General features: G+C 41.3%; 1 protein-coding gene across 5 annotated transcripts; it reads left to right on the forward strand.

Moving 5' to 3' along the window:
* The first annotated feature begins 141 nt into the window (after positions 1-141).
* Positions 142-27,923, forward strand: UBXN2A (UBX domain protein 2A). 5 transcript variants are annotated; one of them, XM_036027704.1, is made up of 8 exons: positions 210-338; positions 8,164-8,218; positions 14,971-15,109; positions 15,768-15,874; positions 18,490-18,627; positions 20,029-20,187; positions 23,881-24,121; positions 27,032-27,044. In XM_036027704.1, the coding sequence occupies exons 2-7, from the start codon at positions 8,178-8,180 to the stop codon at positions 24,071-24,073; spliced, it is 777 nt and encodes a 258-aa protein (XP_035883597.1). In that variant the 5' UTR covers positions 210-338; positions 8,164-8,177; the 3' UTR covers positions 24,074-24,121; positions 27,032-27,044. The 5 variants fall into 5 exon arrangements, with proteins under 5 accessions (XP_028372183.1, XP_035883597.1, XP_035883598.1 ...); XM_028516382.2 differs by having other exon boundaries at positions 142-338; positions 23,881-27,923; XM_036027705.1 differs by lacking the exons at positions 23,881-24,121; positions 27,032-27,044 and adding an exon at positions 22,841-23,216.

Genomic DNA, 27,923 nt, shown 5'->3' on the forward strand with positions numbered 1-27,923 from the left:
CAGCAGCCGGGCGGCGGCAGGAAGCAGGTGGCGGCGGGTGTAGTCGGGAACGCCGAGGCCAGACGCGGCCACCGCCGCCAGCCCCGCCCCCACGCGCGCTCTCGGGGATGCGCAGAGCCCGCCAGGGCGCGCGCCGCGGCGCTCGGCGGCGGTCGCGGAGGGAGGCGGGCTGGGTCCCAGAGGCGCGGCCCCAGATCCGCAGAGGGCCCGCGGGCCGCCGTGCTGCGCAACCGAGGAGCTCCAGTCCGCGACGGCTGCTCGCGCAGCCCCAGAGAGAATTGTGGACGAGGCCGGGAGGAGACGGCAGGCGCGGCCCCCTCCAGCGGCCACGCCCGGAGGTAGTTTCCTGGCGCTGCGTAGCGATCGGCGGGGTGCGGGGCTCGGGCTGGCGTCTCCCGGGCTGGGCGGCGGGGGTCGTTGGGTCGGGCAGTGCCGCCGCGCTGGTCTTTGTCTCGGTGAGCCTGGTTTCTGCCGGGTTCGCGCCCTCGCGCCTGCGATCGCGAAAGGGCGCCGTCGGGCGGCGGGGGCGGGCGAGACTCCTGCGCCTCCCAGGTGCGCCGCGGCTCTCGGCTGCCCGCGGCCCGCCGCCCGCCGCCCGAGTGTGAGCTCCCTGGGAGTCCGTCGGTGGTTTTTTCCCTCCGAAGTTGCTCGTAAACTTCGAGTTAGGTGCGTGCGGTCAAAACGCCCCGATTTCCAAAGGAGATCGCTGCAAAAGCATAGTACACAAATCCAAGGCGTATCTATTTTGAGTCGTCGTCCTTTAACTTCATTACCAGCCTCCCACAACTCACTTTATTTTACGGGTTTGATGTTCTTCGCTGTTTTCATACTTATTTTCTCTTTTCTTTGTGTGTGTGTGTATTTCTTTGTACTCACATTTTATTGCTTCTCAGCAATAATGAAAGTCAGTGCGGTGTCTAATGTTGGTTCCCTTCGTATGTAATTTGAGATCATTGAAAATAAAGATAGGAAACTGACCGTCTGGGTCGACCTTAATGTGGAACTGTAAAGTGTGACAGATTGTGTAAGCAACATGAAAATCCACTTCCTTATTTCATAGTCGTGGCTCAAGTGTGTTTTGGGAGTGTTTATAAGTTTTTAAATTATAGTTTAGTTTTAGTGGGACTAACTTTAAAAGTTGGTGGTGTATCTTCTCTCTAAATATGCTAAGAGTCACAATGACTGAAAATGCAGTTTAATTCAGTGAAGACTGAGCATCTGTGTAAAGCAGTAACAGCGCTAGTGCTGGTGGAATCCAAAAATGAGTAAGAATTGTGTGCAGGATGAAGGGAGTGACGAAACACACAAATAATAATGATGCAGACAGAATACAGTATTAACAGACCCTACTGCTTATGACCACTGACTCCTATACCCACCCTGTGGTAAATACTTTACATGCATACTTTGTACTTAATGTTAATTACTTGATTCATCATTGAATATTTTTAGTACCTACTGTGCACTGAATGCTAATGATAGGGATATGGTAAGCAGTTAGACAGGTGTGAGCAGAGTAGGAAGGCCAGGCCAGGTACAGAAGGTCACCAGCGGGGGAAGCCCTAGGAAAAGACCTAGCAGCGGGCAAAATGGGAACACAGGGAGTCCATGCAGCCCAGCGGGCTCACTTCTTCTACCTCTGCGACGTTCTGAATAAATTTCTCTAATAGTTAGAGTCCCTGGCTCTGAATTCTTTCTCAGCCAAACAAAAGGACCAAGGTCTAACTTCACTGGTTACATCCTTGCCAGTACAACGGCAACCATCACAGATTTTGCCTTTAAGGACTTGACATTCTCATTGGGGGAAACGGATATGAAACAAATTGTCACACAAGTAAATGCCAACAAACCAAGATAGAAGCTAAAAAAAGAAGAATGTAGGTTGTTGTGATAGCAAGTAAGGGCTTGGGGAGGCACTTGTGCCAGTCAGGGAAATCGGTTAAGGTTTTCCTAGGAAAGTCATCTTCAGGCTGAGGTATGGGTGCGTAGGAATAGGTGAAGGTAGCTCCCCAAGGAGGGAACAAAGGTCCAGGCAATGGAACTAGGAACAGAGGCTTGGGAAGACTTTGGGAACTGACAGGTCAAAGAGATGGGATTGAATGTAGAAAGCCAAAGGAGGGTATGATTATGGCCAGAGAGACCATGTGGGGTGGGGCCCCTTAAACTGTGTTAAGGATTTGGGACCAATTTTTTTCTTTTTCTTTTTAAAAACTTATAGAGAACTTTTCAAGTCACTCAAATGTAGTGAGAGAACAGTACGGTGAACTCCCCTGTAATATTATCCAGATTTGGACCTTATTTGAAGAACAGTGAGAGTTCTTGGAAGGGTTTTAAGCAGGGAAGTCCCACAATCAAATTTGTACCTTAATTAAAAAGATCACCCAGATCCCTGGCTGGAGGAGCTCAGTGGATTGAGCGCAGGCTGCAAACCAGAGCATCACAGGTTTGATTCCCAGTCAGGGCACATGCCTGGGTTGTAGGCCAGGTCCCCAGTGGGGGCCATGTGAGAGGCAAACACACATTGATGTTTCTCTCTCTCTCTTTCTCCCTCCCTTCCCCTCTCTAAAAAATAAATAAATAAAATCTTTAAAAAAAAACTTATAAAAAGATCACCCTGACATCTGTGTAGAAATCGGATTGGATGGGGACATGAGTGCATGTGAGGAACCGGCTAGAGATGAGGGCTGTGTCTGGGAAGGTAAGGCAAATTCTCAGGGCATGTAACAATCTCTCCTTGCTGTTAGTAAATCTGTATTCATACATGCCTTTTGGAGAAGTCATGGCAAGTTTTTCTAAAGGAGATTGTGTTTGAGATGAGTTTCGCAAGATAGGTAACCGGTCAGGAACCCTAGAATGAGAATGTTCTTAGTGTCAAAGGATGGCTAACCCAGTGACCTTGAAAATCTCTGCTGAAGTTTCCCCTTTCCCTTAGGATTTTCTCATTTAAATTACTTGTGACACTATCATTGTGGTCCTTAGGAGCTTATAACTCACTATTCACTATTTTTTCTAGAAGACACAAACACATTTTTTAGTGATTACAGACAGCTTAGATAAGCTGAAACTTTCTAAGAGATTTCATGTTTTTTATCACTTAGGAGTTAGCAAATGAGAATTCATAAAATATTCAAATAAACTTTCTTAAAGCATCTGATTCTGATGCTACTATAAGTTGCTCTGGAGGCCTAATTCTGTCCCACGGAAGATCTAAGCGAAGGAGCCTCACGTGGAAATGTGATCCATTGGTTTCTTTTCCCTCGTGTTCGGCGCCAGGGATGGCTTCATTTTTAAAGATAAACTGCAGCTTCTGCATAAAGATAGCATACCCAGTGTTATAATACTGGGATTCAAATTCTTCTTTAAAAAAAAGTATCTGTTTAGGAAAATAAATAAAATTGGTAGCATGCAAATTTTCCCAGTGTATACGTTGAAAAGACTAAATCTATTTTGACTGGATTTTCTTTTCAGTGGATATGCTCCAAAAAGCTCAGTCTCCTCTGTCCTCCTGACTGATCACTTTAGCTCTGCAGTCGCTGGTAGTAAGTGGGAGAATATTCGGGAGGGTGTTTGGTCAACTGTGATGTGCAGTACAAATGTAAGATGGTGGTGGTACTAATTGGAGGTAAACTGAAGCAAAATGAAGAAACTTTGCGTCTGCCCATTCTGAGGCCCACCTGATGCCGGCAGCTTAGATGTTTGTCAGGTGGCTCTTTTATTCTCTGCTGTACGGGACATGACCGAGGCTCATTCATGTCACGTGACAGCGATGATTGGGGAGGTCACTCAATGGACATACATTTTACGTGGTTCGTTTACATGGTACTAATTTATGACAGAAAACACCTAAAGTAATGGTGACTTTACAGCCATGTTAGAACCAGTTTTTACTTCTACGCCACGTTCGCGATCAGTAATTTAGTACATTTTTCCTTGTTAGCCTGTAAACTTGCTGGTGATGATAGAGACTCTGGCTGTCCTGTTGATCCTTTTATCATAAATTCTAAACCAGCGCCTTGTAGACAGTAGTAAGAGGTTCAGTGAGTATATAAATGTTTTTAAAAGTTTAATTAATGACATCAAAAGTAAGCTTTCATAGCCCAGCCAAAATTCAGACTTTCAAGACTAAGTCTGGAGTTGTTTCTTACCAACCCTTGGAACAGAGGTTGGAACAGAGGGCCGGGAAAAGAGGAAGGAGCATAACACTGCATTCTCCCTATCTCCTCCAGTCCTCACGACAGCCTTGTGGGGAGGGTGACTGTCTCCAGGTCACAGGTTAGAAACCAGGGCTTAGCGAAGGTAAATAACATGTTTGAGGTCATCCCGCTCCAATACGATGCAGCCAGTACTCCGGTGCAAGTCAGTTTGAAGCCGAGGCCTCTTCGATCTCTTTTGTGGTTGTAAAACAAGCAGAACAATGTATCACTAGCCTGCAACTGTGAAATGATGAAAAATGTTAATATTGTCCCTTGCTCGAGAACAGTAACCTACCAGTGGGAAACAGAGCGGAATGCTTGAAGGGTGGCCGCTGTTCACTTCGCACGCACTGTGCACCGTGGAGGAAACAGGACACGCGGAAGTCGTGGTACCTGTCCTCCTGAGGGGATCAGGCTCCCGTGGAGAGGCCAAAAGACACAACGGAAACAATAGTCAAGAATATCAGGCATGACTTAAACACCAAAAATATACACGCTTTAGGAGGGGAGTATTCATGAGGGTTTAGCACTTCACCTTTATGGTAGAAATGGATCTCGGGTTGAGACTTGGAAGGATAGTTAGGATTTCAGTGCCTAGAAGGACAGTCACAATGTGAGCCAAGAAGTGGGATGAATGTTACATTTATGATACAATAAGGATCACATCCACGCTAAGGGATTGTTTTGGAGTAGTTGCCAATAATGTTGGAAAACTGTCCATTGAAAAAGCAAACAGCACCATCAAAATGTAATGTCCACAAGGGCTGTGATCTTTGTCCGTTTTGTTCAGTACGTACCCCAAGCACCTAGAATCATTCCAGGCATACAGTCATGGCCAATATACTTTTTAACATTTTTGAAAACTTTACCCAGGTATATTAATGTGCAGTAACATGCACATGTTTAAGACATACCATTTAATAAATATTTTAGTATTAAATATTTTTTATTTTGCATATTTCATTTAAATATTAGGTACTAGTAAATATTTTTAAAAAGATTTTATTTATTTATTTTTAGAGAGGGGAAGGGAGGGAGAAAGAGAGGGAAAGAAACATCAATGTGTGGTTGCCTCCTGTGTGGCCCCCACTGGGGACCTGGCCGGTAACCCAGGCCTGTGCCCTGACTGGGAATCAAACCTGAGACCCTTTGGTTCACAGCCCGCGCTCAATCCACTGAGCTATACCAGACAGGGCATATTAAATATTTTAAAATATTAAATGGTATTCAACTGTCTATAATTTTTAAAAAGATTTTATTTATTTATTTTTAGAGAGAGGGGAAGGGAGGGAGAAAAAGAGGGAGAGAAATATCAATGTGTGGTTGCCTCTTGCACACCCCCATCTGGGGATCTGGCCTGCAACCCAGGCATGTGCCCTGACTGGGAATGGAACTAGCAACTGTTTGGTTTGCAGGCCGGCACTCAGTCCATTGAGCCACACCAGCTTGGGCTATAATGTTTTATTTCTTAAATAAAAAGAAGCGAGTAAGTCAAAATGTAAATTTTTCTGAATCTGAATGGTAGGGTTGGGTGTTTATATTTTTCTCTATTCTTTTGCATATGTTGGAAAGGGAAGCAATTAAATAGTTTTAGAGCCCCAGCTGGTGTGGCTCAGTTGGTTGGAGTATCGCCAAATAAACCAAAAGGTTGTGGGTTAGATTCCTGTCAGGGCACATTGCCAGTGTTGCAGTGTGGCCAGGTGTGTATGGGAGGCAGTCGATTGGTGTTTCTCTCTCTCTCTCTCTCTCTTTCTCTCTCTCTCTCTCTCTCCCTTCCTCTCTCTCTGGAATCAATAAAAAAATATTTTTAAAAACTGGTTTTGGAAATGATGAGATTTCAAGGACAAAGTCTTAGGAGAAAATGTTAGTGAACACAAAATTCTGGTTTTTTAAACTGCATAACTTTATCAAAGTGCCATAGGTACATAGTTTAAAGGGATAGTGTGGCTTTACTCTTGGGCTAAAAGGTAGAGCCTGAGATTACCACTGGGAATGCTGTGGCAGGTGCCGTCCCGACCTGTACTCACTCCTCTGCCCCTTTGAATTGCCTCCTTTTTCCTTCCTGTCCGTTTCACCTAGTTTCTCAGAACGTCTCACAATTTCCTCCTGCATAGGCTAAGAAATAAATTCAGTATCAGTTTATATTCAAGTCATAATGAAAACAATAGAGGTATTTAAAACATTTTTAAAAGACATTTTCCAGAGCAGAATCCACTGTTCCACCTCAGTTCGTAGCAGAACAGGCTACTGGGGAACCAGTGCTCCCACCGCGCCGGCTGTGGTGGTGGGGCCGGCTCCCTTAGCAGCGGGAAAGGGAAGTCAGAACCTAAAATGCATCAGACTCTGACATCACCCGGTGAAGGGCTGCCACTGGGTGCTCAGTTGTGCGGGCCACCTTCCCCTCCAGACCCTTTGGAGACTTCCAAGAGGGGCCGGTAGGCTACTCCTGGTAGACTACTCATTTTCTTCTGGTTCTCATTGCTGCGGGATGGGTCTGGTGGACCTCCAGGAGCTATGACTGATGTCTGCTTTCCATTTAAATACGCTTAAAACTTACGTTTTTAAATAGTGGTACTGTGTTTGCTTTTTGTATAGGTACTCTCCAGGGAGAATGTAAGAAAAACGTTTTTCTTTGCTATAATCTGGGAGTTGAAATGTTTTTTGTTTTTTTTAAAGGTTTTTATTTATTTTATTTTATTTTTAGAGAGGGAAGGGAGGGAGAAAGAGAGAGAGAGAGAAACATCAATGTGCGGTTGCTGGGGGTTATGGCCTGCAACCCAAGCATGTGCCCTGACTGGGAATCGAACCTGCAACACTTTGGTTCGCAGCCCGCGCTTGAAATGTTTTTAATGCTTTGTAGAAATCTGGCTTGATTATGTCTCCTTTTGGGTAAAGTGTTTTTCATCCGTTTTAAATCTGTAGTATAGTCTCTGGGAGCTTGATGTTATAAGCAATCTGTTATGACCTAATAATAACATAGTCTTAATTATATTGTTTTGGTCCTGGCCAGGTAGCTCAGTTGGTTAGAGTATAATCCCCATATGCCAAGGTTAGGGGTTCGATCCCCAGCCAGGTCACATACAAGAATCAACCAATGAATGCATAAATTAGTGGAACAATAAATAGATATTTCCCTCTTGTTCTCTGTCTCTCCCCCTACTTCTCTCTCTCTCTCAAATCAGTAAAACTGTATTGTTTTAGGCACATATACAAAGAAGTTGTAATGTGGTATGTGGGTGACTAACATACAGACTTATTAAGGCATTGCACTCTAGTATTTTTTTAAGCTTATTTAATTTTAAAACGTTAAATTGTCATTGACTTCTTTTTTCTTTCTCTCCACAATCAGTTTGGCTGTGTTTCCCTTGGGTAAATAATCTGACATTCCAGATTAGATCAAACAGGTCTGATTGTTCCTAACTTGAATTTTGACAACGGACAACTCTAATTTTGCTCTAAGTAGGCAGCTCACACTATTGACCGTGTTTGACTTCACATAGCACATGTCGTGCTGTTACTCTTTATCTAAGAAAGAGATGGATGTGGATATAGATATTTGTTTATGTTAGAAAAAAACAAAAAGTAATGTTACCCATAAGCTGGGGGAGAGAGGACCAGGTAGAGGGGACAAGGATGGAAACTGAATATCTCTGAATGTATCTTGTGTTTTAGGTCCACTCGGGGACAATATAAATGTTTTGCATGCTTAAGAAACAAATTAACTGAACTGACTGTCAAGTTGGTGGTAACACCACACAGAAATTACTTCAAGTAACTTTGAAACATAGTCATTTTACTGTAAAGCCTAGTGACAGCTTTGAGTTGGGTTACTTGTTCTTAAGACCCCTTTAGTGCTACCTTAGGGATACAGAATAACTTACGGTGAAGAATATTAATGCACACATAGGAATGAATTTATTGAAAATAACAGATTTGCAACTTTAGCTCTTGTTTATTTTTGCCGTTACAGCAAGGCAGAAGAGAATGAAAGAAGTAGATAATCTTGAAAGTATAAAAGAAGAATGGTAAGTTAATTCAGTCTATGAAATTTCTTTGTTGTTAATGTCTTTGTTAGTATCTTTTCCTGTTTGTTCTGCATTTCACTGACTGGGATAGTGAGTGTTCATTATGATGATCTCAGTTAAATACCTATTAGTAATATATTGTAAAGTAATTTTTTTTACCATTAGTACATTGAATGGATCTTAGTGAAGTCACTAAATCTTACTATTAATTTACAAAAAATTGTTAGGACAGTTTAAGTGACAATTGCCAAAAAGTATTTTTTAAGAATTTAAGTGAGAGCCCTGGCTGGCATAGCTCAGTGGATTGAGTGAGGGCTGCAAACCAAAGTGTCGCAGGTTCGATTCCCAGTCAGGGCACATGCCTGGGTTGCAGGCCATGACCCCCAGCAACTGCACATTGATGTTTCTCTCTCTCTCCCTCCCCCCCCCCTTCTAAAATAAATAAATAAATAAATAAAATCTTTAAAGAAAAAAAGAATTTAAGTGAAATAAACACATTCTTCTTTGGTAAAAAAAAAAACTTTGTTAACTTTTTCTCTGTTCACATATTACTTCTGTCATATAAGTGAGAAATTCAAGCAACTGCTTCATTAGCCTCTCGTGTTAGAGTCACAGTGGAAATATAATGGTTTTGGAGTCAGAGATACCAAGGTTGAATTTCATCTCTGTCTTACTCTACCTGTCTGGCCTTTGTGCAGTTTAGGTAGATTATTTGAGCTTAAATATCTCATCTATAAACTGTGGCTATACCTAAGCCCCTGAAAGATATTCAGGGGAATTAGATAGCCAATATAAAGCACTTAGCTTAGTATTAGCATATAGAAGGCTGTCAATAAATGGTAGGTGCAAAAATCTATGGCTGTTATCAATATAGATTACTTTATTCTCACTCATCTGAGGTGAATTATATTTTGTATTGAATATTATGCTTTGTTTTAAATCCTTGAGGTAAATTTCTTTCATTCATAGTTCATGTAAGGAGACAGAAAGTATTTATTTCACACTTACAAATACTTTGTAAATGCTTCTGTACCAAACATTTGTTATTGTTTTCACTAAAGTGTTTATGGTTGTATGTATATGTGATATTAACAATGCAGTTGTGAGATTGTGTCAGGGGTCTCTAAGACCACCGCCAGGTTTGATGATTTGCCCAGAGGATTCACGGCATAGAATCATACTGACGGCTATGATTTATTACAATGGAAGGACCCAAAGCAAAAGCGGCAAAGGGCAAAGCACACGGGACACAGTCCAGGAGAAACCAGGCACAAGCTTCCAAGAGTCCTCGCCCAGTGGAGTCACCTGGGACACACTCAATTCCCCCAGTATTAAGTTATGACAACACATGCGAAATGCTATCTGCCAGGAAAGGTCACTGAAAACGAGCCCAGGCCCTTTACTGGGGGCGAGTCACAAACTACAGTTCCAGACTCTCACGAGGCAGGTGCGCAGGCCTTTGAAAGGACAGCAGTCGGGCCCGCTCTGTTAAGTCCTTCTACCCAGACACAAGGTGAATGACTGATTTGAAAGACTAAAATTAACGGAGGATTTTTAAAACAGTTTTACTGAGACCTAACTCACGCACCAGAGGATTCACGCATGCAAAGCATTGGATTCGGTGGTATTTGCTATGTTCACACAGCTGTGCGACCGCCAGCACAGTCGATTTTATGACACGGTCGCCACCCTGAAGAGAAACCCCGCACCCACTGGCCGCCCCACCCTGAGGACACCTCAGGGTGTCCCCCTGCACCCTGTTCCTGAGAGCCCCTACGCACGTTCTGTCCCTCCAGGTCTGCCTGTGCTGGGTGTTTCCTAGAAATGGAATCGTGTAATGTGTGATCTTTTGTGACCCGATGTGGTTCACTTAGCATGATGTTTCTAAGCTTCATCTCTGTTGTAGCCTGGATCCGTATTTTGAATATAATTAAATGATTAGTACGGTGTCTACATAGATATCAGCAGTAGAGTTCCTAATTTTCTTTGTAACAGCAATAGGTTTTGTTAGAAGCAGCAGTTCGGTGAAACATGAAAAGAAGACTGATTTTCTAAGTGTATCAGTTGTTCAAAGACGGTAAGTGGTGGAAATCCGTATCTATCGTATGTGCTGCCGAAGCGTACACAGGGGCAAGTCCTTCACCTGTTTGGACAGCCGCTCTCTGAAAACCTTTCACACGGAGCACAGTGGTGAATGAGAAAGTAAGCAAAACAGGTGTCCCAAAGTCCCCTTCTTGAAACTGGCGTGCTTTTTGTTACTAGAGAAACTCCTGAGACATCAAGACTATTTACTTAGCCATAACCCCTTGGTAATCTGGTTTCCAGATTATGAAGAGCAGTATTGATATTCGAATCATAAAATGATAGTGACAAGTAAGGAAAAGGCTGACAGGGTGGTAGTAGACAAAGATGGAATGATGAAGCTTCCGGGACATATTTAGTATTAAGGGAAGTCCATATGCAGCCCATATATTATAGCTTAATATAGTAAAATACGAAGGGGCTTCCTGAGTTATAAAGAAATATTAAATGTGGTGCACGTGCCACCTCTCTTCCTCTCTATCCAGGAATGTCTTTCATGCTCTTTTAAAATGACTGTATTATTAATAAAGCTTATTTTTAAGGGTAGTTTTACATTTATTAAAAAATTGAGCAGAAGATGCCCAGTTCTCTTATCCCTATTGCCCCGCAACACACACACACACACACACACACACACACTTTACTATTAACATTTTATAGTATGTGGTGTAATTGTTGCAACCAGGAACTGGTGTTGATACATTGTTATTAACATAGTTTACATTTGGGTTCACCCTTTGGGTTGTGTAGTTCTATGGAGTTTGACAAGTGGCGCTAGTATATATAGTGTTGTTTTTAATTCTATATGCCAATTGTTAATTGCTGGTATATGGGAAAGCACTTGGCTTTTGTATATTAATCTTGTATTGCGCAGCCTTGCTATAATTGCTTATTAGTCCCAAGAGTTTTTTGCTATTTATTTTCTGGAATTTTCTGTGTACACAGTCATGTCATCAGCAAGCAAAGGTCATGTTATTTCTTACTTCCTGCTCTGTATACTTTTCATTTCCTTTCCTTGTCTTATTGGTTCAGCTGGGATTTCCAGCATGGCACTGAAGAGGAGCGGTGAGAAAGGATATCCTTTCTTGTTCCTGGTCTGAGGGGCAGAGTGTCCAGTTTCTCACCATTAGATGTAACATGACCTGGAGGGTTTTTATAGATGTTCTTTGTCAGGTTGAGGGAGCCCTTAGCTGTTCCTACCTTGCTGAGAGTTTTGTGTTTTTGTTTTTTGTTTTTTGTTTTTTTATCATGAATGGATTGGCAGAGGCTTTTTCTGCATCTATTGTTAAGATCTTGTGATTTTTCTTCTTTAGTGTGTTGATGTGATGGATGACATGCATTGGTTTTCTGATGTTGAACCAGCCTTACATACCTGGGATAAATCCTACTTGGCTGTGGTGTAGGATTCTTTTAAACATATTGTTGGATTTACAATGCCAATATTTTGTCATTTATTGTTCATGAGAGATATTATCTGTAGTTTTTCTTTCTTATAGTATGTTTATTTGGCTTTAGTATTAGGGTAATGCTGTCCCTATGGAATGAGTTAGGAGTGTCCCCTTCTGCTTTTATTTTCTGGAAGAGATGGTAGAGAATTGGTATTTCTTCCTTAAATGTTTGATAGAATTCACCAGTGAAATCATTCATGCCTGGTGCTTTCTGTTTTGGAGTATTATTAATTATTGATTCAATTTCTTTAATAGATGTAGGCCTATCCATATTATCTATTTCTCCTTATGTGAGATTGTGCCTTTCAAGGAATTGGTCTATTTTGTCTCAGTTATCAAGTTTGTGAGCGTAGAGCTATTTACAGTGTGTCTCTATGCTCTGTGTTCTGAACCTTTTAAAAACCTAGACTATTTCTTCTTTTTTAAGCACTTAGTATTGTGCTTTTCCTTTTTAAAAATGTTTTAAAAGATTTTATTTATTTTCAGAGAGAAAGGAAGGGAGGGAAAGAAACATCAATGTGTGGTTGCCTCCGACGTACTCCCCACCAAGGACCCAGCCCTCAACCCAGGCATGTGTCCCGACTGGGAATCAAACCGGTGACCCTTTGGCTCACAGTCTAGCACTCAATCCACTGAGCCACATCAACCAGGCCTAAATTTTTATTTGTTTACTTTTTAGAGAGAGGGGAAGGGAGGGAAAAAGAGAGGGAGAGAAACTTTGAGGTATAAGAAATAAATTGAGTGGTTGCCTCTTGCACGCCCCCAAGTGGTGACCTGGCTTGCAACCCAGGCATGTACCCTGAATCAAACCAGCAACCTTTCAGTTTGCAGGCTGGCATTCAATCCACTGAACCACACCAGCCAGGACAAAAACCTAGACTATTTCTTATTTGTCTTTCTATCTCCCTATCACCTATCATGTAGTAAGTACTGAATAAATGTTTGAAATGCTTTGAAATAACATAATGAATTTCAGTAGAATTTATCTACCAAATACATATGATACAGGAATAAAACTTCAGCTACTCTGGATGATCATAGCTTTATTGCCTATCTACTTAGTAATTAGTAATTAAGTACAGACTGCTTTCTGAACAGAAGAATAATTAAAAACTGTAATGCATAAAGTGATTGCTGGGGGGAGAGGGGTACAAGGGGACTAAATGGTAATGGAAAAAATATAATAAAGATTGTATATTAAAAAATAATAAAGTAGTGTTAATATTACCTAATATTTAAGCACTTACTGTGTGCCAGTATATGTACTGGTCCACACTGCATACCAGGCATAGGCCGTATATAGATTTGCACTTAACCTTCACAACCATGTGAAACGGGTGGAAGTAGCTGCATCTTGCAGAGCAGGAAGCCAGATCACATAGAGGCTAAGTTTCTTGCCCAAAGTCAATGTGACTGTAGTGAAGGCACCTAAGCAAACACCAAAGCCTGAGCTTTTAGACCGTGTCCTCTACTGACACACAGCTCTACTGTTAAAGAAAGGGGAGAGTCACTCATATTGCGAGCAGTCGTCTTAGGGTGCAATTATTTTTGAATAGAAGTAAGCCAGTGCCTTGGAAAAAGCAGTTAGTACCTTATGCTAATACGGAGTGTCTTAGGAGTAGATCCAGAATTACTAGGAGAGTAGAAAGGATGCACTTAAAATACTGCCCTGTCAGCAGTTTGACAACAATGTAATAATGGCTGTTTCGAGAGACAGTCTAGCGCAATGATTGAGAGCGCAGGCATTGGTGACTGAGATTCAGTTCCCAGCCCCACCTCCCAATAGCTTTGTGATCTCGGGCAAATTGCTTGAGCTTTTTATTAATTAAATGGGGATAAAAACAATACGTGCCCTTTAGATCTTTGTGGGGATTGAATGAGATAACACATGTGAAGTACTTAGAATGGTTCCTAACATGTATTAATAAATGCTCAGTGAATACTAGCTATTGAGAGAGGCTTTATGGCATAGTATGGCTAGGAGCGTAGCTTGGAAGACTTTCACAGGGTTTAACTTCTGCTTCTGCCACTTACTACCTGTAACCTCAGGCACGCAACTTCACCTGTCTGTGACTCCTTTTTCTTCCTTACAGAATGTAGCAAGAGTATCTGTAGTTCCTGGCATAGTACAAGAGCTATACAAAATGTTGATTATTTCCTGAATCAGAGAATGTGTATCTCAGAACATTTATGAACCTTCTATCTGTATGGTTTCAAAAAAGATCAGCCAGAGATACTGTTGCCATCAAGGAAATCTTAGGTAATATTTCTTATAATATAAATACAGAATGAAAGCCAGTATTTGTAAGTGAGCAAAGTGGGCGAAGGGAATCAGAAGGGACAGATCTGCAGGTGTCCTGTGAATAAGTCTCGGGGATGTGCAGGGCAGCACGGTGACCGTCGTTGCTAATACTCTGTCGCACGCTTGAAAGCCAGCAAGACCAGCCTCAAAAGCACTTGTCGCTGTGTGGCGGCGGATGGTAACTAGACGTATTGCGAGGATTGTTTTGCAGGTTATACAAATATCAAATTAGTATTTGTACAGCTGAAACTAATACAATGTTGTATGTCAGGTATGCCTCAATGAAGAAAACAGAGTGGAGTATTAAACCACCAGAAACGGAAGTGTCCAGTGGGAAACCTCGTCCGAAATGTGTAAAGTCTCAAAGCTGAGACTGTGACAGTTCCTGGTGGGGTTCAATACCTTTAGTTTCAAGAGTGCTTTCTATCACCAGAAAGTTCCTCCCAGCCCCTTTGAAAGCCAGGTTGAGCCCTTAACAAGGAGCACATTTTTTCCTCTGGACCAGTGGTTTTCAGCCTGGTGAGATACCCCGACCCCCATGCACGCACACATACACACACACACACACACACACCCCTCGGAGATAGATTTGGCTGCTACCGCGCTTTGGGGGAGGAAGAGTTGCATGCTACTGACATCCGTTGAGTCAAGGCCACAGATGCTGCTGGACATCCTGCGACATAGAGGACAGCCTGCACAACAAAGACTGAACTTGAGAAAACCCTGCTGTGCACCAAAAGGGTTCATGACTTCCCAAGGTCACATACCTGTCACTAATGTCTTCACTGAGGAGAGGGTCTGGACGGCGGACTTAGCAGTGCGTAGCCTCTCAGCTCAGGACCCCTTACCTGGAACAACTCATGTAGATTTTTAGAGCGCGAGTAGTCGGTGACGCTTATTTTTCTCTTTTGCGGATATAGGGGTTGTGAAACAGGATCCGACAGCCGGCCTGTTAGTGAGAACCGACAAACGACTTGTGAATCTTTTGTTGACAGCCTTTTTGAGGAGGCTCAGAAGGTCGGTGCCAAATGCTTGTCTCCCAGCGAGCAGAAGAAGCCGGTAAATGCCCGTCACCTTTTTCTCTTCCAGTGTTTCTCAAAAGGTGGACCTGTCAGCGGGTCCGTGAGGTCACAACTGTTGTCAGAGCAGTAAGATGTCATTCCCTTGTCACTGTATTGACTTAGCACCGATACCGCGACAGCGGTGTTGGGAGTAAAGCCGTTGGTGCCGTAGAAGGAATCAAGGCAGGGACCCCAGGTCCTCGTAAGTCCTGTGTTCTTCGCTTGCACTTGCAGGGAGACAGTAAACACTGTTTTCACGTAAGAATGTGCTCGATGAGGCAGTAAAAATTACAAGCTCTAGTAAATCCCAAACCTTCAGTACACATCTTAGGAATATTGTGTGACAGAATGTGAAATACACGTAAAACATTTCTATAATATACAGAAGTATATACATGTATATATTTTAAGATTTATTTTATTTTTAGAGGGGAGGGGAGGGAGAAGGAGAGGGAGAGAGACATCAATGTGTGGTTGCCTCTCCCACGCCCCCTGCAGGGAACCTGGCCCTCAACCCAGGCACATGCCCTGACTTGGAATCAAACTGGTGACCCTTTGGTTTGCAGGCCGGCACTCAATCCACTGAGCCACACCAGCCAGGGCCAGAAGTATATTTTTAATTAACATGATGCATTTTGTTTCTTACTGCTTTCCAGGTAGATGTAAGTATAAAATTATGGAAAAATGGATTCACGGTCAATGACGATTTCCGAAGCTATTCAGATGGTGCAAGTCAGCAGTTTCTGAACTCCATCAAAAAAGGGTGAGCAGTCTGTAAATCGAAGGATATTTTCGGGCTATTTCATTGGGAAGAATCCTTTTTATTCTTGTTTACACATGCCTACACATTCATAGATACTTACAAATTTAGATTTTCGTAGGATGGGTTTTCTTAAGAGAGACACCGTTTTAATTTTGATAAAAAGTGTAGGAATTTGAATTCTGATCAATCAAAATCTGACCGAAACGAGTTTACTTTGCCAAGAATTACTTAATCCCACGTCCTAGTTGCTACATTTAATATTTATGTTTAAGTACCTTTATAGTCTTTGAGTTGTGATTTCTCTTGCACAGGTACCACATTTGTTTATCCATTTACCAGTGGAAAAACATTTGGGCCATTTCCACATTTCTACTCTAATGAATAATGCTGCTGTGAACCTTGTATGGGCATGTGTTTCTGTTCTCTCAGGTCTGCGGACAGAATTGTTGTGAACTCTGTGCTTAACTTTACGAGGAACTCCTGAGCTGTATTCCAAAGTGACAGTGCCATTTCACATTTCCACCCACAATGTACGAGAGTTCTCATTTTTTCATCGCCTCTTGTTAGTGTCAGGTTTTTTGTTTGGTTCTGTTTTCCAGTGATTTTTTCAAAATCCTCACAGGAGGACATGCATATTGATTGTAGAGGGAGGGGAAGGTAGAGAAGGAGAGAAACATCTATGTGAGAGAAACATGGATGGGTTGCCTTTCATATGCACCTCGACGGGGACTGAACCCACAACCCAGGCATGTGCCCTGACCAGGAATCGACAGCTTTGGTTTGTGGGAGGGCACCCAGCCAACTGAGCTACACCAGCTAGGGTTAGTGTCAACTTTTTAAAATTATTATTATAACCATCCTAGTGAATGTGAAGTGGAAGCTTATTGTGGTTTTGATTTGCATTTCCCTAATGACCAGTGATGTTGAGCATCTTTTCATGTGCTTATTAGCCACCTGAATACCTTCTTTCAACGAAAAATCTATTCAAGTCTTTTGTCCCTTTTTTCTTTCTTTGCCTATGCTTAAAATTGGTTATTTGGCTCTGGCTAGTGTGGCTCAGTGGATTGAGCACCGGCCTGAGAACCAAAGGGTTGCCAGTTCCATTCCCAGTCAGGGCACATGCCTGGGTTATAGGCCAGGTCCCTAGTAGAGGGTGTGAGAGAGGTAACCACACACTGATGTTTTTCTCCCTCTCTTTCTCCCTCCCTTCCCCTCATTTTACCTGTTTTTGAACTTTATGCAAATGTAATGTGTTTATTTTTTGTGTCTGGTAAGCTTACTTCTGTGGGATATTCATCCATGGTGTTGCCTATGGCTATACTTGGCATGAATTCCAGAAGCCATATAAGAAAGATGGATAAATTTGGTTATGTAAATATTAAAAACACATATGTGCCATGTAAGTGGACTATATACACAGTGCTTACAAATCAGTAGGAAAAGGTGGAAAGAATGTGTGTTTACGCCATCTGATCTACTGTAATACAGAACAGTAGTGTGCGTTTGGTAAAAATGAATGATTTATATCTGTGTGCTGACACAGGAAAATTTCAGTGGTATAGTGCTTTAAAAAAGCAGCTTGCAGGTGGTCTGTGTAGATTGATACCATCCACAGCAATAAATGTATATATATATATGTAACTATACGGAGAAAAAACATCAAAGTTTTTATTACAGTAAGAATGGTACTATAAGGACTGTCACTTTCAAGTTGATATGTGTTTACATTTCTTATGCGTTATTTTTTAGAACATGCATGTATTGTTTATTCTTAAATTTAAAAGTTTGAAGTATGACACACAGAAAAGTACGTAACTCATAAGCACATAGTAAATACATTTGTATTATTTCAGATGTCAGAAAAAATCAGTTATTTTGTAAAAGTTTGTTAAGATTCATAATTTGTTAAAAACTTCCCTGTGTAACTTCTTCACTTCTAATTAACCTGTGCCATAACCTTGTAAACTTTCCAGTGCCCCTAACAGATCATAGGATTCAACAGCTCTCTGCCCCCCTCCCGCGGTGCCCCAGGCGCTGCCCTTGGGGTTCAAGGTGCTCCAGTGACACAGGAGGGGCCCAGCGGTGTGCTGGGCCAGGCCCGGGGCTGAGTGCACACCTGTGTTACTTTAACCTCTCTGTTAGGGGGGATGACATGGGAAAACAATTTTTAAAAAGTTTAACATGTTTCACATTTTATTTTTATTTGTTATTTCCAGAGTAAATCTATACTTTTATTTAAAAATTGAAACGGGAACTTGATTTTTCTAGTACATTTTTAGCCTTAGTCAGACACCTGTAAAAATGATCAAATTGTTTAAATTTAGCAGCATGTGGTCATCAACTATCTCATGACTTTCGCACTATTCTAGGTACTGCTGAATAACTCAAGCTGTTCATGAATTTGTAGTCTTCAAAAACACTCCGTCTTGTTCTTCCTGGTTTTTGGTACTCGTACTATTTAACTATCATGTAAATGAGATGCATTCAGTTTTTTATTGTAAAGAGTATGTTTTATTTCTGTGAGTTTTCCAGTTCTTTGTGTACATAGAGTGTGTTTTTCAGAGGAAGAAAAAGCACCCTGTGAGCTTTGTCACTTTGCTCCTTTCCCTCCCAAGGGAACTGCCTTCGGAGTTGGAGGGGACTTTCGATAAAGAGGAGGTGGACGTGAAAGTGGAGGATAAGAAACACGAAGTGTGCGTGTCCACAAAGCCCGTGTTCCAGCCCTTCTCGGGGCGGGGCCACCGCCTGGGGAGGTGAGTGGGCTGCTGGCCTGTGCCGCCCGGAAGCAGGGTTTGGTTGATACTCAGCCCAGCGTTACTTTCCCAGGCAGACCACAAACGTGGGGTCCATTGCTTCCCTTGCTGGAAATAACGTTTCTCGAGTTGACTTTTGTGAGGACCCCTCTAAGTCGTATTTACCTTCGTGTAAATGCACACACACGGGCATGACAGTAAAAATGCCTGGGAGGCTTGTTTGACGTCATCAGATCTGTAGGGCCTGGCTCCTTGAGGGCATTAGGCCAGACTGGACGCACGGATCATTTCCTCCCCCTCACACCCACTGCTTGAGCTCGGCCAGCCGTTAAAGCCGGGGAGCCCGTGCTAGCTTTGGAACGCAGGGCTCTGTCCACCCTGCACTCACCACTGCCTTCAGCGTCGTGTCCTGTGTCCCGTCTCTGGATTTGGAGGTAATAACATGAACAGTGCCTGATACAGTTAGTGTCAGTATCAAGACCTGTATTTCTTTAATTTTTTATTTCTGTTAATGAAAATAAGCTTTATTGTCAAGTAACAAATATGTTACAAAGAGGTAAACAGTGTTAGTCACTTTCTTTCAGATGTTTGCAGTATCAAAGCCTTTAATTATTTTCAGAATTTGCCGTCTTCATGATGTCATTATATCATTATGTATTATGACAGAATATGCAAGGAGGTCAGATGTGGGATCACTTTTATTTTTATGAATTCTCATATAATAATTATCCAGATTGGCAAGGCATATACAGATTCATCCACATATATAAAAATATCTGGATGTGACTTTCAGAATGATCAGAAAATACTTTGTTTCTTTTTTAAAGACTTTATTTATTTTTAGAGAGAGGGGAAGGGAGGGAGAAAGAGAGGGAGGGAAACATCAATATGCAAGAGATACATTGATCGGTTGCCTCTCACTTGCCCAACTGGGGACCTGGCCCACAACACAGGCATATGCCCTGACTAGGAATCAAACCGGTGATCCTTTTGGTTTGCAGGCTGGCACTCCGTTCACTGAGCCACACCAGCCAGGCCTGTCTCCTCTCTTTTACCAAGGACTAATCTCTAGAGAATTTATAATTTTTTAGAAATTTTAATCTGGAGTGGGTGAAGTCCAAATTATTCAAATTATGTACTAACAATATATTTACATAGCATTTTCTACATGCCTACAAATTACTTGGATAGGCATAATTTTATTAGATTTCTATAATCATATATAATAGACATAACAGCATTAATATCTTTACATCATTATTGAGGAAACAGTGTGACTCACTGAAATATTCCCAAAAGCTATACTTCATGTTAAGTGTCTATAGTAATTGTGTAACAATAAAGCTTTGCTTAGTGAAAAAAAACCATGCACCTGACTTTGTTGTCTGGATTTTTTTTTAGTGCCACACCAAAAATTATTTCTAAAGCAAAAAGTATTGAAGTTGAGAAGAAAAATAATTTGTCTCTTGTCCCACTAAACCACCAGGAACCCATCACTAGTGTACAGATCTGGCTAGCCAGCGGGAAAAGGATTGTTCAGAAATTTAACATGTCTCATAGGTGAGTCTTTCACTTCATTGTCTCTGTTTTTTTTTTCCTAATTTTAATTTTACTTCTTTTATTTAATTCAGTCAAGAGTCATTTTAAGAATTAACCAAGCATCTAATAAACAGTTCTCAAAACATAATTTGTCATGACAATAGAAATTCTTAGGCATTAATGAAGTATTTTCCGTCTATTTCATGGATTCTCATTTCATTTGAATAATTTTCCAATTTAACTGGATACATTATTTTATTTCTTTTTTAAAAGATTTTATGTATTTATGGCCTGGCTGGTGTAGCTCAGTGGATTGAGTGCTGACTGCAACCTAAAGGGTCGCTGGTTCAATTCCCAGCCAGGGCACATGCCTGGGTTGCAGGCCAGGTCCCCAGTGGGGGCCATGTGAGAGACAGCCACACATTGATGTTTCTCTCTCTCTTTCTCCCTCCCTTCCCCTATCTAAAAATAAAGAAATAAGAAAAAAATTTTTAAAAGATTTTACGTATTTATTTTTGGAGAAGGGAAGGAAGGGGAAAAGAGAGGGAGAGAAACATCAGTGTGTGGTTGCCTCTTGTGCACCCTGTGCTGGGGACCTGGCCCGCAACCCAGGCATGTGCCCTGACTGGGAATCAAACAGGTGACCCTTGGGTTTGCAGGCTAGTGCTCAATCCACTGAGCCACACCAGCCAGGGCTGGATATATAAATGTAAAAGAATTCTTTTTAATGTTTTTAAAAATCAGTCATTAGCATTACATATATATCTTTCTGTTAACTGTAGAAGAAGAATCAAAATACAGAAAAGTATTAAAAGAAATTAAAGTCAAATTAAATCCATCACCCAAAGATAATCACTATTATCAGTTTGGTGAATTTTTCCAGTTGTTTATGCCTTTTTAATTTTTATTTTGATGAAAACTAGGAACATTGTATATATAGGTTGCCTTCTTTATTTAAAAACATTTAAAAAGTTCTGGGGGGAGTATTATACAGATGATCAAAATATATATGAGGTCTGTCCAGAAAGCATCCAGCCATGTAATATGAAAAATAGAGGCATTTATTGAAGAAAATATATGATATAAGAAACATTGTACATGGGACAAGGATGCCTCAGTCCCCTTCAAAGTAGGCACCTTGGGACCTCACACAGTTCTCCCAATTGCCATCAGCTGCCCTGTTGTATTTTCCTGAACCTCATCAATGGTCTGAAATCTCTTCCCTTTCAAAGGTGATTTTAGTTTTGGGAAAAGCCAGAGGTCACAGGGTGCCAAATCTGGGCCATAGGGAGGTTGAGTCACCTGGGTGATGTGATGTTTCACCAAAACACTCTACACGATGCCCTGGCTGGTGTGGTTCAGTGGAGATCGTCAGCGTGAGGACCAGAAGGTCACCGATTTGATTCCCAGTCGGAGCACGTGCTTGGGTTGCAGGCCAGTACACAAGAGGCAGCCAATCCATGTAAGAGGCAACCAACTGATGTTTCTCTCACTTCAATGTTTCTTTCCCTCTCTTTCTCCCTCCTTTCCCCTCTCTCTAAAAATAAATAAATAAAATATTTTAAAAATATTAAAAAAAAAACCCTCTGCCTGAGATGTGGTACATGAGTGAGCGCATTGTCATGATGAAGCTGCCAATTACCAGTTGCCCATGGCTGCAGCCTTCTGAATCAACCGAATAGTTTACCTGGAGGGATATTCAAGCTTAATGCAAATTTTGATCCAGATTCATTGCTCCACTCACTCGGTTATTTTGAATGCCACAGCTACATAGTATACACAAGCTCACTCGCCAGAGTCTACCACCCCCACTGACTAGTACAGTGAAGTCGTCATTGTTCACACATGCACATTCCAGTCCACTCTTCTTAGCTGCCAGTTACATCGATGTCGTGCATATCATTCTCATTATGTTAACAATGACTGGACTTTTCCTGGACAGACCTCATATATACATAGTTAAAACAATAATTAAATAAGCACATGGGTACCACCTAGCTCAAAACATACTTCTGGCATTTCCCATCACAAGTAGTCACCTGGATTCCTTTTCCCCAAGTGGCTAACTCATTTAAAAAACTTTGGCCAACGGTATATATTAAGTGACGATTATCAGGGTTTTGTTTCTAAATTGGAACGTTTAGTCCACTTCTTATAGTACACGCAGTACCCTGAACTAGTGGGTTTAACACTGCCTTCTCGCTCTGTGTTTCCTCCTCACCCGCGTCTTCCTGTTCTGTATTCCTTCTTGTTGCTTCCCCTTGAGCTTTACAGGTATTTTTTCATCCTCTTACAGCTTTTAAGATTTGCATTTTTTATTATCTTAATGTGATTGTAGAGATCATAGTATATACTTGTAATTTTTCCTGCACAGTTCCTTTAATCCTTACTGTCTTCTTCTTAATGTTCATATGGCTTGCCATAAATAGCCTTTAGTTATCCAGTTTTTGGTACCCAAATAAACACACAGGAACCATGTCCTAGCCTTTTTTGGTGACCTCATAGGTTTATTCGAGTGGCAGTTTGTGAGTTTTAGTAAACTGATTGAATGGGAGAATTTTGGCTTTTGCGATGTGCCGTGCATCATTCATTCTGAGTTGCACCATTTTTCCCATTTTCACATCCTTGCCATGGGGACGCACCCGTTGCTGGCCACGTGGCAATCCTGCCACAGTTGTCTCTGCCTTAGTCTCTGCCTCAAAGCCTGCAAACAGGTGTCAGGGGAACAAAAGGTATCCCAGGGACAGTACTAGAGCAGTTTCTGAAAGAAATTCTGTATCACCAACACAAGTGATGATTCAGAGGGCAGGTACCAGGTGGAAAAACGTGTGCACGAATGACCGAGTCTAAAGTGCTTCTGGGGACCCGAGTCTGAATGACGACATTCCAATATTAGGAATGACTTAGCCATTTTATTCGACGAAACACACGGGCGATTGGATAAATGTTTGTATGAAATTAGGGTAAAGGTACTCTTTCAATAAATACAAAATGAACTTCTGTGTTACAAGCATATTTTGTCATAGTCTGGATTTTTTAATAATACATAAAATGATGTGTCTTAAAATCAGCGGCATCTTGGTTTTAACGAACCACATGCATGCTCTCCCCGTATTAAACACACACACACTCTTAGGTGAATGTGAGTTGGAGCTAACCTCAAGACTGCAGTCATTGTTTTACACGGTGTTCACTGTACTCCGATCCCACGCGCTCTGGTAAGGATCTTCCTCCTTGGACCTGAGGCACAGCATGGGCTGGGTTTTAAGAGAAACCTGCCTGTCTGTGTAGGGTCATCAGTTGGACCGTTTCTGCTCCATTCAGAGCTAGCTTTGTAGACACGCAAAGTTTCTGTTACAGAAACTTGGAGATACATAAAAGAGAAGATAATGATTTATCACTTGGTTTCCACTGAACTATTTTTAAGCAAATCCCAGACTTCATGCAGTTTCATATGTAAATATTTCAGTACGTATCTCTAAAAGATACTCTTTGAAAATGTAACCATCACACCCTTGTCACACCTGAGATAATGAATAGTAATTCCTTACCATCACCACGGGCCACGCTTTGAAAGCCCAAATGATCAGTTCTGTCATTATAATGTGCGTGTTCTATGTGATAACCCAGGCAGATATCTTCACAAGTCACGACTTTAAATTCGCTAGTTCAGGTTTTCATAGAAGTGTGTTAATAGTTTGTGCCATTTTACAGGATAAGCCACATCAAAGACTTCATTGAAAAGTACCAAGGATCTCCGAGGAGCCCTCCTTTTTCCCTGGCGACCGCCCTTCCTTTCCTCAGATCTCTAGATGAAACACTCACGCTGGAAGAAGCCCGTTTACAGAATGCTGTCATCATTCAGAGACTCCAGAAAACCACCGAACCTTTTAGAGAACTCTCATAACATTGGTTTTTGAAACACTTTAAGTGGAAAGTTTGCAGAGAAATGACGGTTGTACGTGGACCTGCAAACCAGCATGGGGCAGAGTCGGGTTTGCTGGACTGTGGGTTCGAGTCCCATTTCTTTCCTTCCGGATGAGAAGATTTTCAAGTAAGTACAAGTGAGGAGAGTAAACTAACTGTGGCTGGAAACCGTATTCAGGGCACTGTCTCCCGAAGGCTACTCAGAAAAATATACTTATTTTTAAATACCAGTGACCAACATAAGATATATAAAAAGACTGTGTCATTTAGCATCTTAATGTGGTACAGATCAGCAGGTGTGTTCACAGTATCGTCCATTTAAACATCATCCCCGAACAGCAGTGATTTATTTGTTAGCTGTCTCCGAATTTTTGAATGGCCATACATTAGAAATCACACGTGGCGGGTGGAAAGCATCCGTGTGGTTACGTCACACCTGAGACGCAGTCGGAAGGCTGGAAGGAGTCGCTCTCACTGCACCTGTGCCTCACTGTGTTCTCGTTTGAATTCTCTGATGGTAAGATGTTCACCTGACAATCGTACCCAAGATGTTTTTTCCTGTAAGAATAAAAATCTGCAGCTTAGTAAAAATGTCAGTATTGATCCGCCTACTCACATTTCTACGTTTTTGAGAAATGTAATTTTTAAAAATCCTTTTCTCTCCAAGAACCCGTTTATCCCCTATTTTATTTTCCTTCAAAAACGAGAGACTTGTTCTTAGCTTACATGTGGAGTAAGTCATTCGTTTGAGACTAGTTAGAACCTCATGTGGTGTTGTCACATTGCTAGTTAATATTTTTAAATACATCATATACTGTGTGGTTTTTCTGTTCTGTACGTTAGAGTCAAACCTGTGTATGCATCAGAGGGTCATTTATTTCATTTTGATATCACCAGGGAAAACACCCTTTTTTCTTAGAATTTAAAACTGGTTAGACGTCCACTATTTCACTGTTGGATTGAATTCCCTCGCCCAAAAGCTAAGTTTAGGAAGCTTTTGTGCAAACGATGTGTCGAATCACATTGAAAGTGAAGAACCCCTTAGTGCGCCGAGGAACTGAGCAGCTGCAGCTGCGCCGGTCAGCAGCGGTGGTCACAGGGCGCCGGGTCTCTGCCGGGGAGAGTAATTCTCAAACTTTTTGGCCTCCAGACCTTTTGTGGATGTGGGTTATAAATATATTAAAAATTTTTATCAAATATTTATTCCTTTAAAAGTAATAAACATGTTCATATAAACATTATTATGAAAAAAAATTCTATTTTCCGAAACAAAACTAAAAAGATTTAGCGAGAAAAGTGGCACTGTATTCTGTTTTTGCAAATGTCCTTCCCGTCTGACGTAACGAAGACAGACGGACCCCTGCGTCTGCTTCTGCGTCCAATCTGTTCTGACATCACACGTCGCGTGGCTTCCCGTCAGCGCTGCCGTACGTTCATGAGAAGATGAGCAAAACAAGTAACGTCTTAGTGTGGCTGTGAAAATAGCTCTGACCTTGTGGACCCCTGAAAGGGCCATTCTGACAGAGCAGTGATTCTCAGGCCCTGGTGTAAGAATCGCTTGGGAAGCCGTTCAGAATGCCTATTCCCGCTTCTCACCACGGACACTCTGACCCATCGGATCGGGGACGAATCCCAGACCTCTGCACTTTTCATCGCACTTGATGCTTAGGTACGGAGTGGAAGAATGGGCCTCCAGGAAACCCTGCACGAAAGCCCCCCCACCCCACCCCTAAGAAAACAACGCCCTGTGTCACCACGGACCGTCGAAGACCCTCCCCTGAAATGGGGCTGCCCATCCTCCAGGTTTTATCTTCGTCCGCCAGTTTGTTCTTAGACCCGTTCCCCTTTGACTCTGAACTAATCATGAAGTAAACCTACACTTTATCTTCTAAAAGCACAGCCAAGACAAGGCCGGAACATTTACATGAGCTTTTTCTTAAAGGCCCAGGGATAACAGAAGGGCAGTGCTCACACAGAACTGGATGACCTGTTCCGTAAGACACATCTTCTGTGTGAGGTCCACCTGAAGAGTGCTTTCTTTCTCGCTCCCAGCCTTCGGGATGGCAGAGGCCTGTCTTTCTGTTAGGAAGAGAGGGAGGATAAAGGAAAGTCTTTTCCTTTTGTTACTTTCAGAAATGAACAGGCATGTAATTGAAAATAAATATTACCAGTGACGTTCACAGTTGTGGTAGAGCCATCTCTCCAATAAAACAAAAATAGTGACATTTTTAAAAATAATGAGGGGACAGTAAAATCCATGAACTTGTCTTTCATATAAAGTAACATTAAGGTGATTATTAATATATTTTCAAGAGTATGTGAAAAAATGTTTCGTATAGACCTATCATGAAGCATTTTATAATTTCTACTTGCATGATTGTAGTCATTATGTGATTCTCCATGTATTTCTATAAAGGGTCCTCTCATGGGGAATATTATTTGCCTTGCACCTATAGAAAAGCGTCTTTCGTGGGGTTCCAGTTTATGATTATGTAGCCAGAAGCCACATGGGAGGTTTGCCCGTGTCCATGTAGAAAACCCTCCAGTGAGAGGTTCAGTAGGGAAGGACCTGCCACCAGCAATAACCTTCATTTCTGTTACCTGCAAAAACGTTCATTGATGTGAATACTATCCTCAGAGGTTTTCTAAAATTAGAATCATCGGATGAAGCTTTTTACCTGAAATCAGTTGCCCATTGTAAAGGTGTTCATTAAATGTATAGAATATTCAAAACATGTTGATTTTAGAAAACATAAACTGAATTTATCAAGGGAAGGCGAAATGGAAAATAAACATCTTAGGTGTGAAATATAATTTGAACTAAGTAGTTCAAAACGGTTTTCAGTTTCTTGAAAATCGCTATTAAGGCCAATACATAAACATACATTTCTAATTTTGAGATTCTAATGTATTAGTTAAATTACTATGCATTATCCAGGTTATAAAAGTGATCTTATTTATTTTATATACTTCTCTCATTCAGAATACTTTTTACTACATTTCATTGTGCTGAAAATATGGTATTCATGCATCTATTTTAGTGCCTTAAAATACTTTGAAAGCAATCCTTTAGTAATGGTTAAAGAACTGTTGTCTTAAGGGTGAAATACTGTTTATTAAAGGATCTGTGAAATAATTTATACTTGTTTGGTCTAAAATAGTTACATGCAGGTGCATTTGTCATTTTTATTTGGCAAACTCGTTCAGTTTGAGAATCTACAAATATTTATCGGGTGCCTTCTGTTTGCCAGGTACTTTGACCAATGTTACTTTTGCTTAATACTCAGAGGTGTTAGAATGTGATATTTTTAATACTAACTCGGTGGTTGTGTTTATTTCTTATACCACCCTTTGTGACCCGAGTTGAACTAGCATGAAGACTCCATGGTAGGGTTTACTCATGTGTTCTTTGTCTAAGTGCAAACTGTTTAATTAAAAAACTGTTCATCACAGTAAATATTCCAACAGCAGTGCTTTATTCAATAGACTTGTATTTGACTGTTTGCTTTAAATGTATTTTTGCACAGGTAATTCGTACACATTGTAGAAATTATTAAATGCAGGTATGCTTAAATGATCTTTAAATCACTTATTATTCCACCACTCAAGATAACATTTTGATGTGCATCCTTTCAGATATTTTTAAGTATATCAATCTTTAGTTTTGTTTTCATTAAAAAACAGGCTTTTCGGTTATTATACTGCTAATTTTTGAAATCTAACATCCTTGTTTTTAACAGGAAATTGCATTAGGTACATCCACTACTTTAAGTACAAGAATAGCTGTTAGGGACAAATGCCTTTTATATTAATTACATTTTTGTGCAACA

Source organism: Phyllostomus discolor, chromosome 6 (assembly GCF_004126475.2).
Source record: "Phyllostomus discolor isolate MPI-MPIP mPhyDis1 chromosome 6, mPhyDis1.pri.v3, whole genome shotgun sequence".
NCBI lineage: Eukaryota > Metazoa > Chordata > Mammalia > Chiroptera > Phyllostomidae > Phyllostomus > Phyllostomus discolor.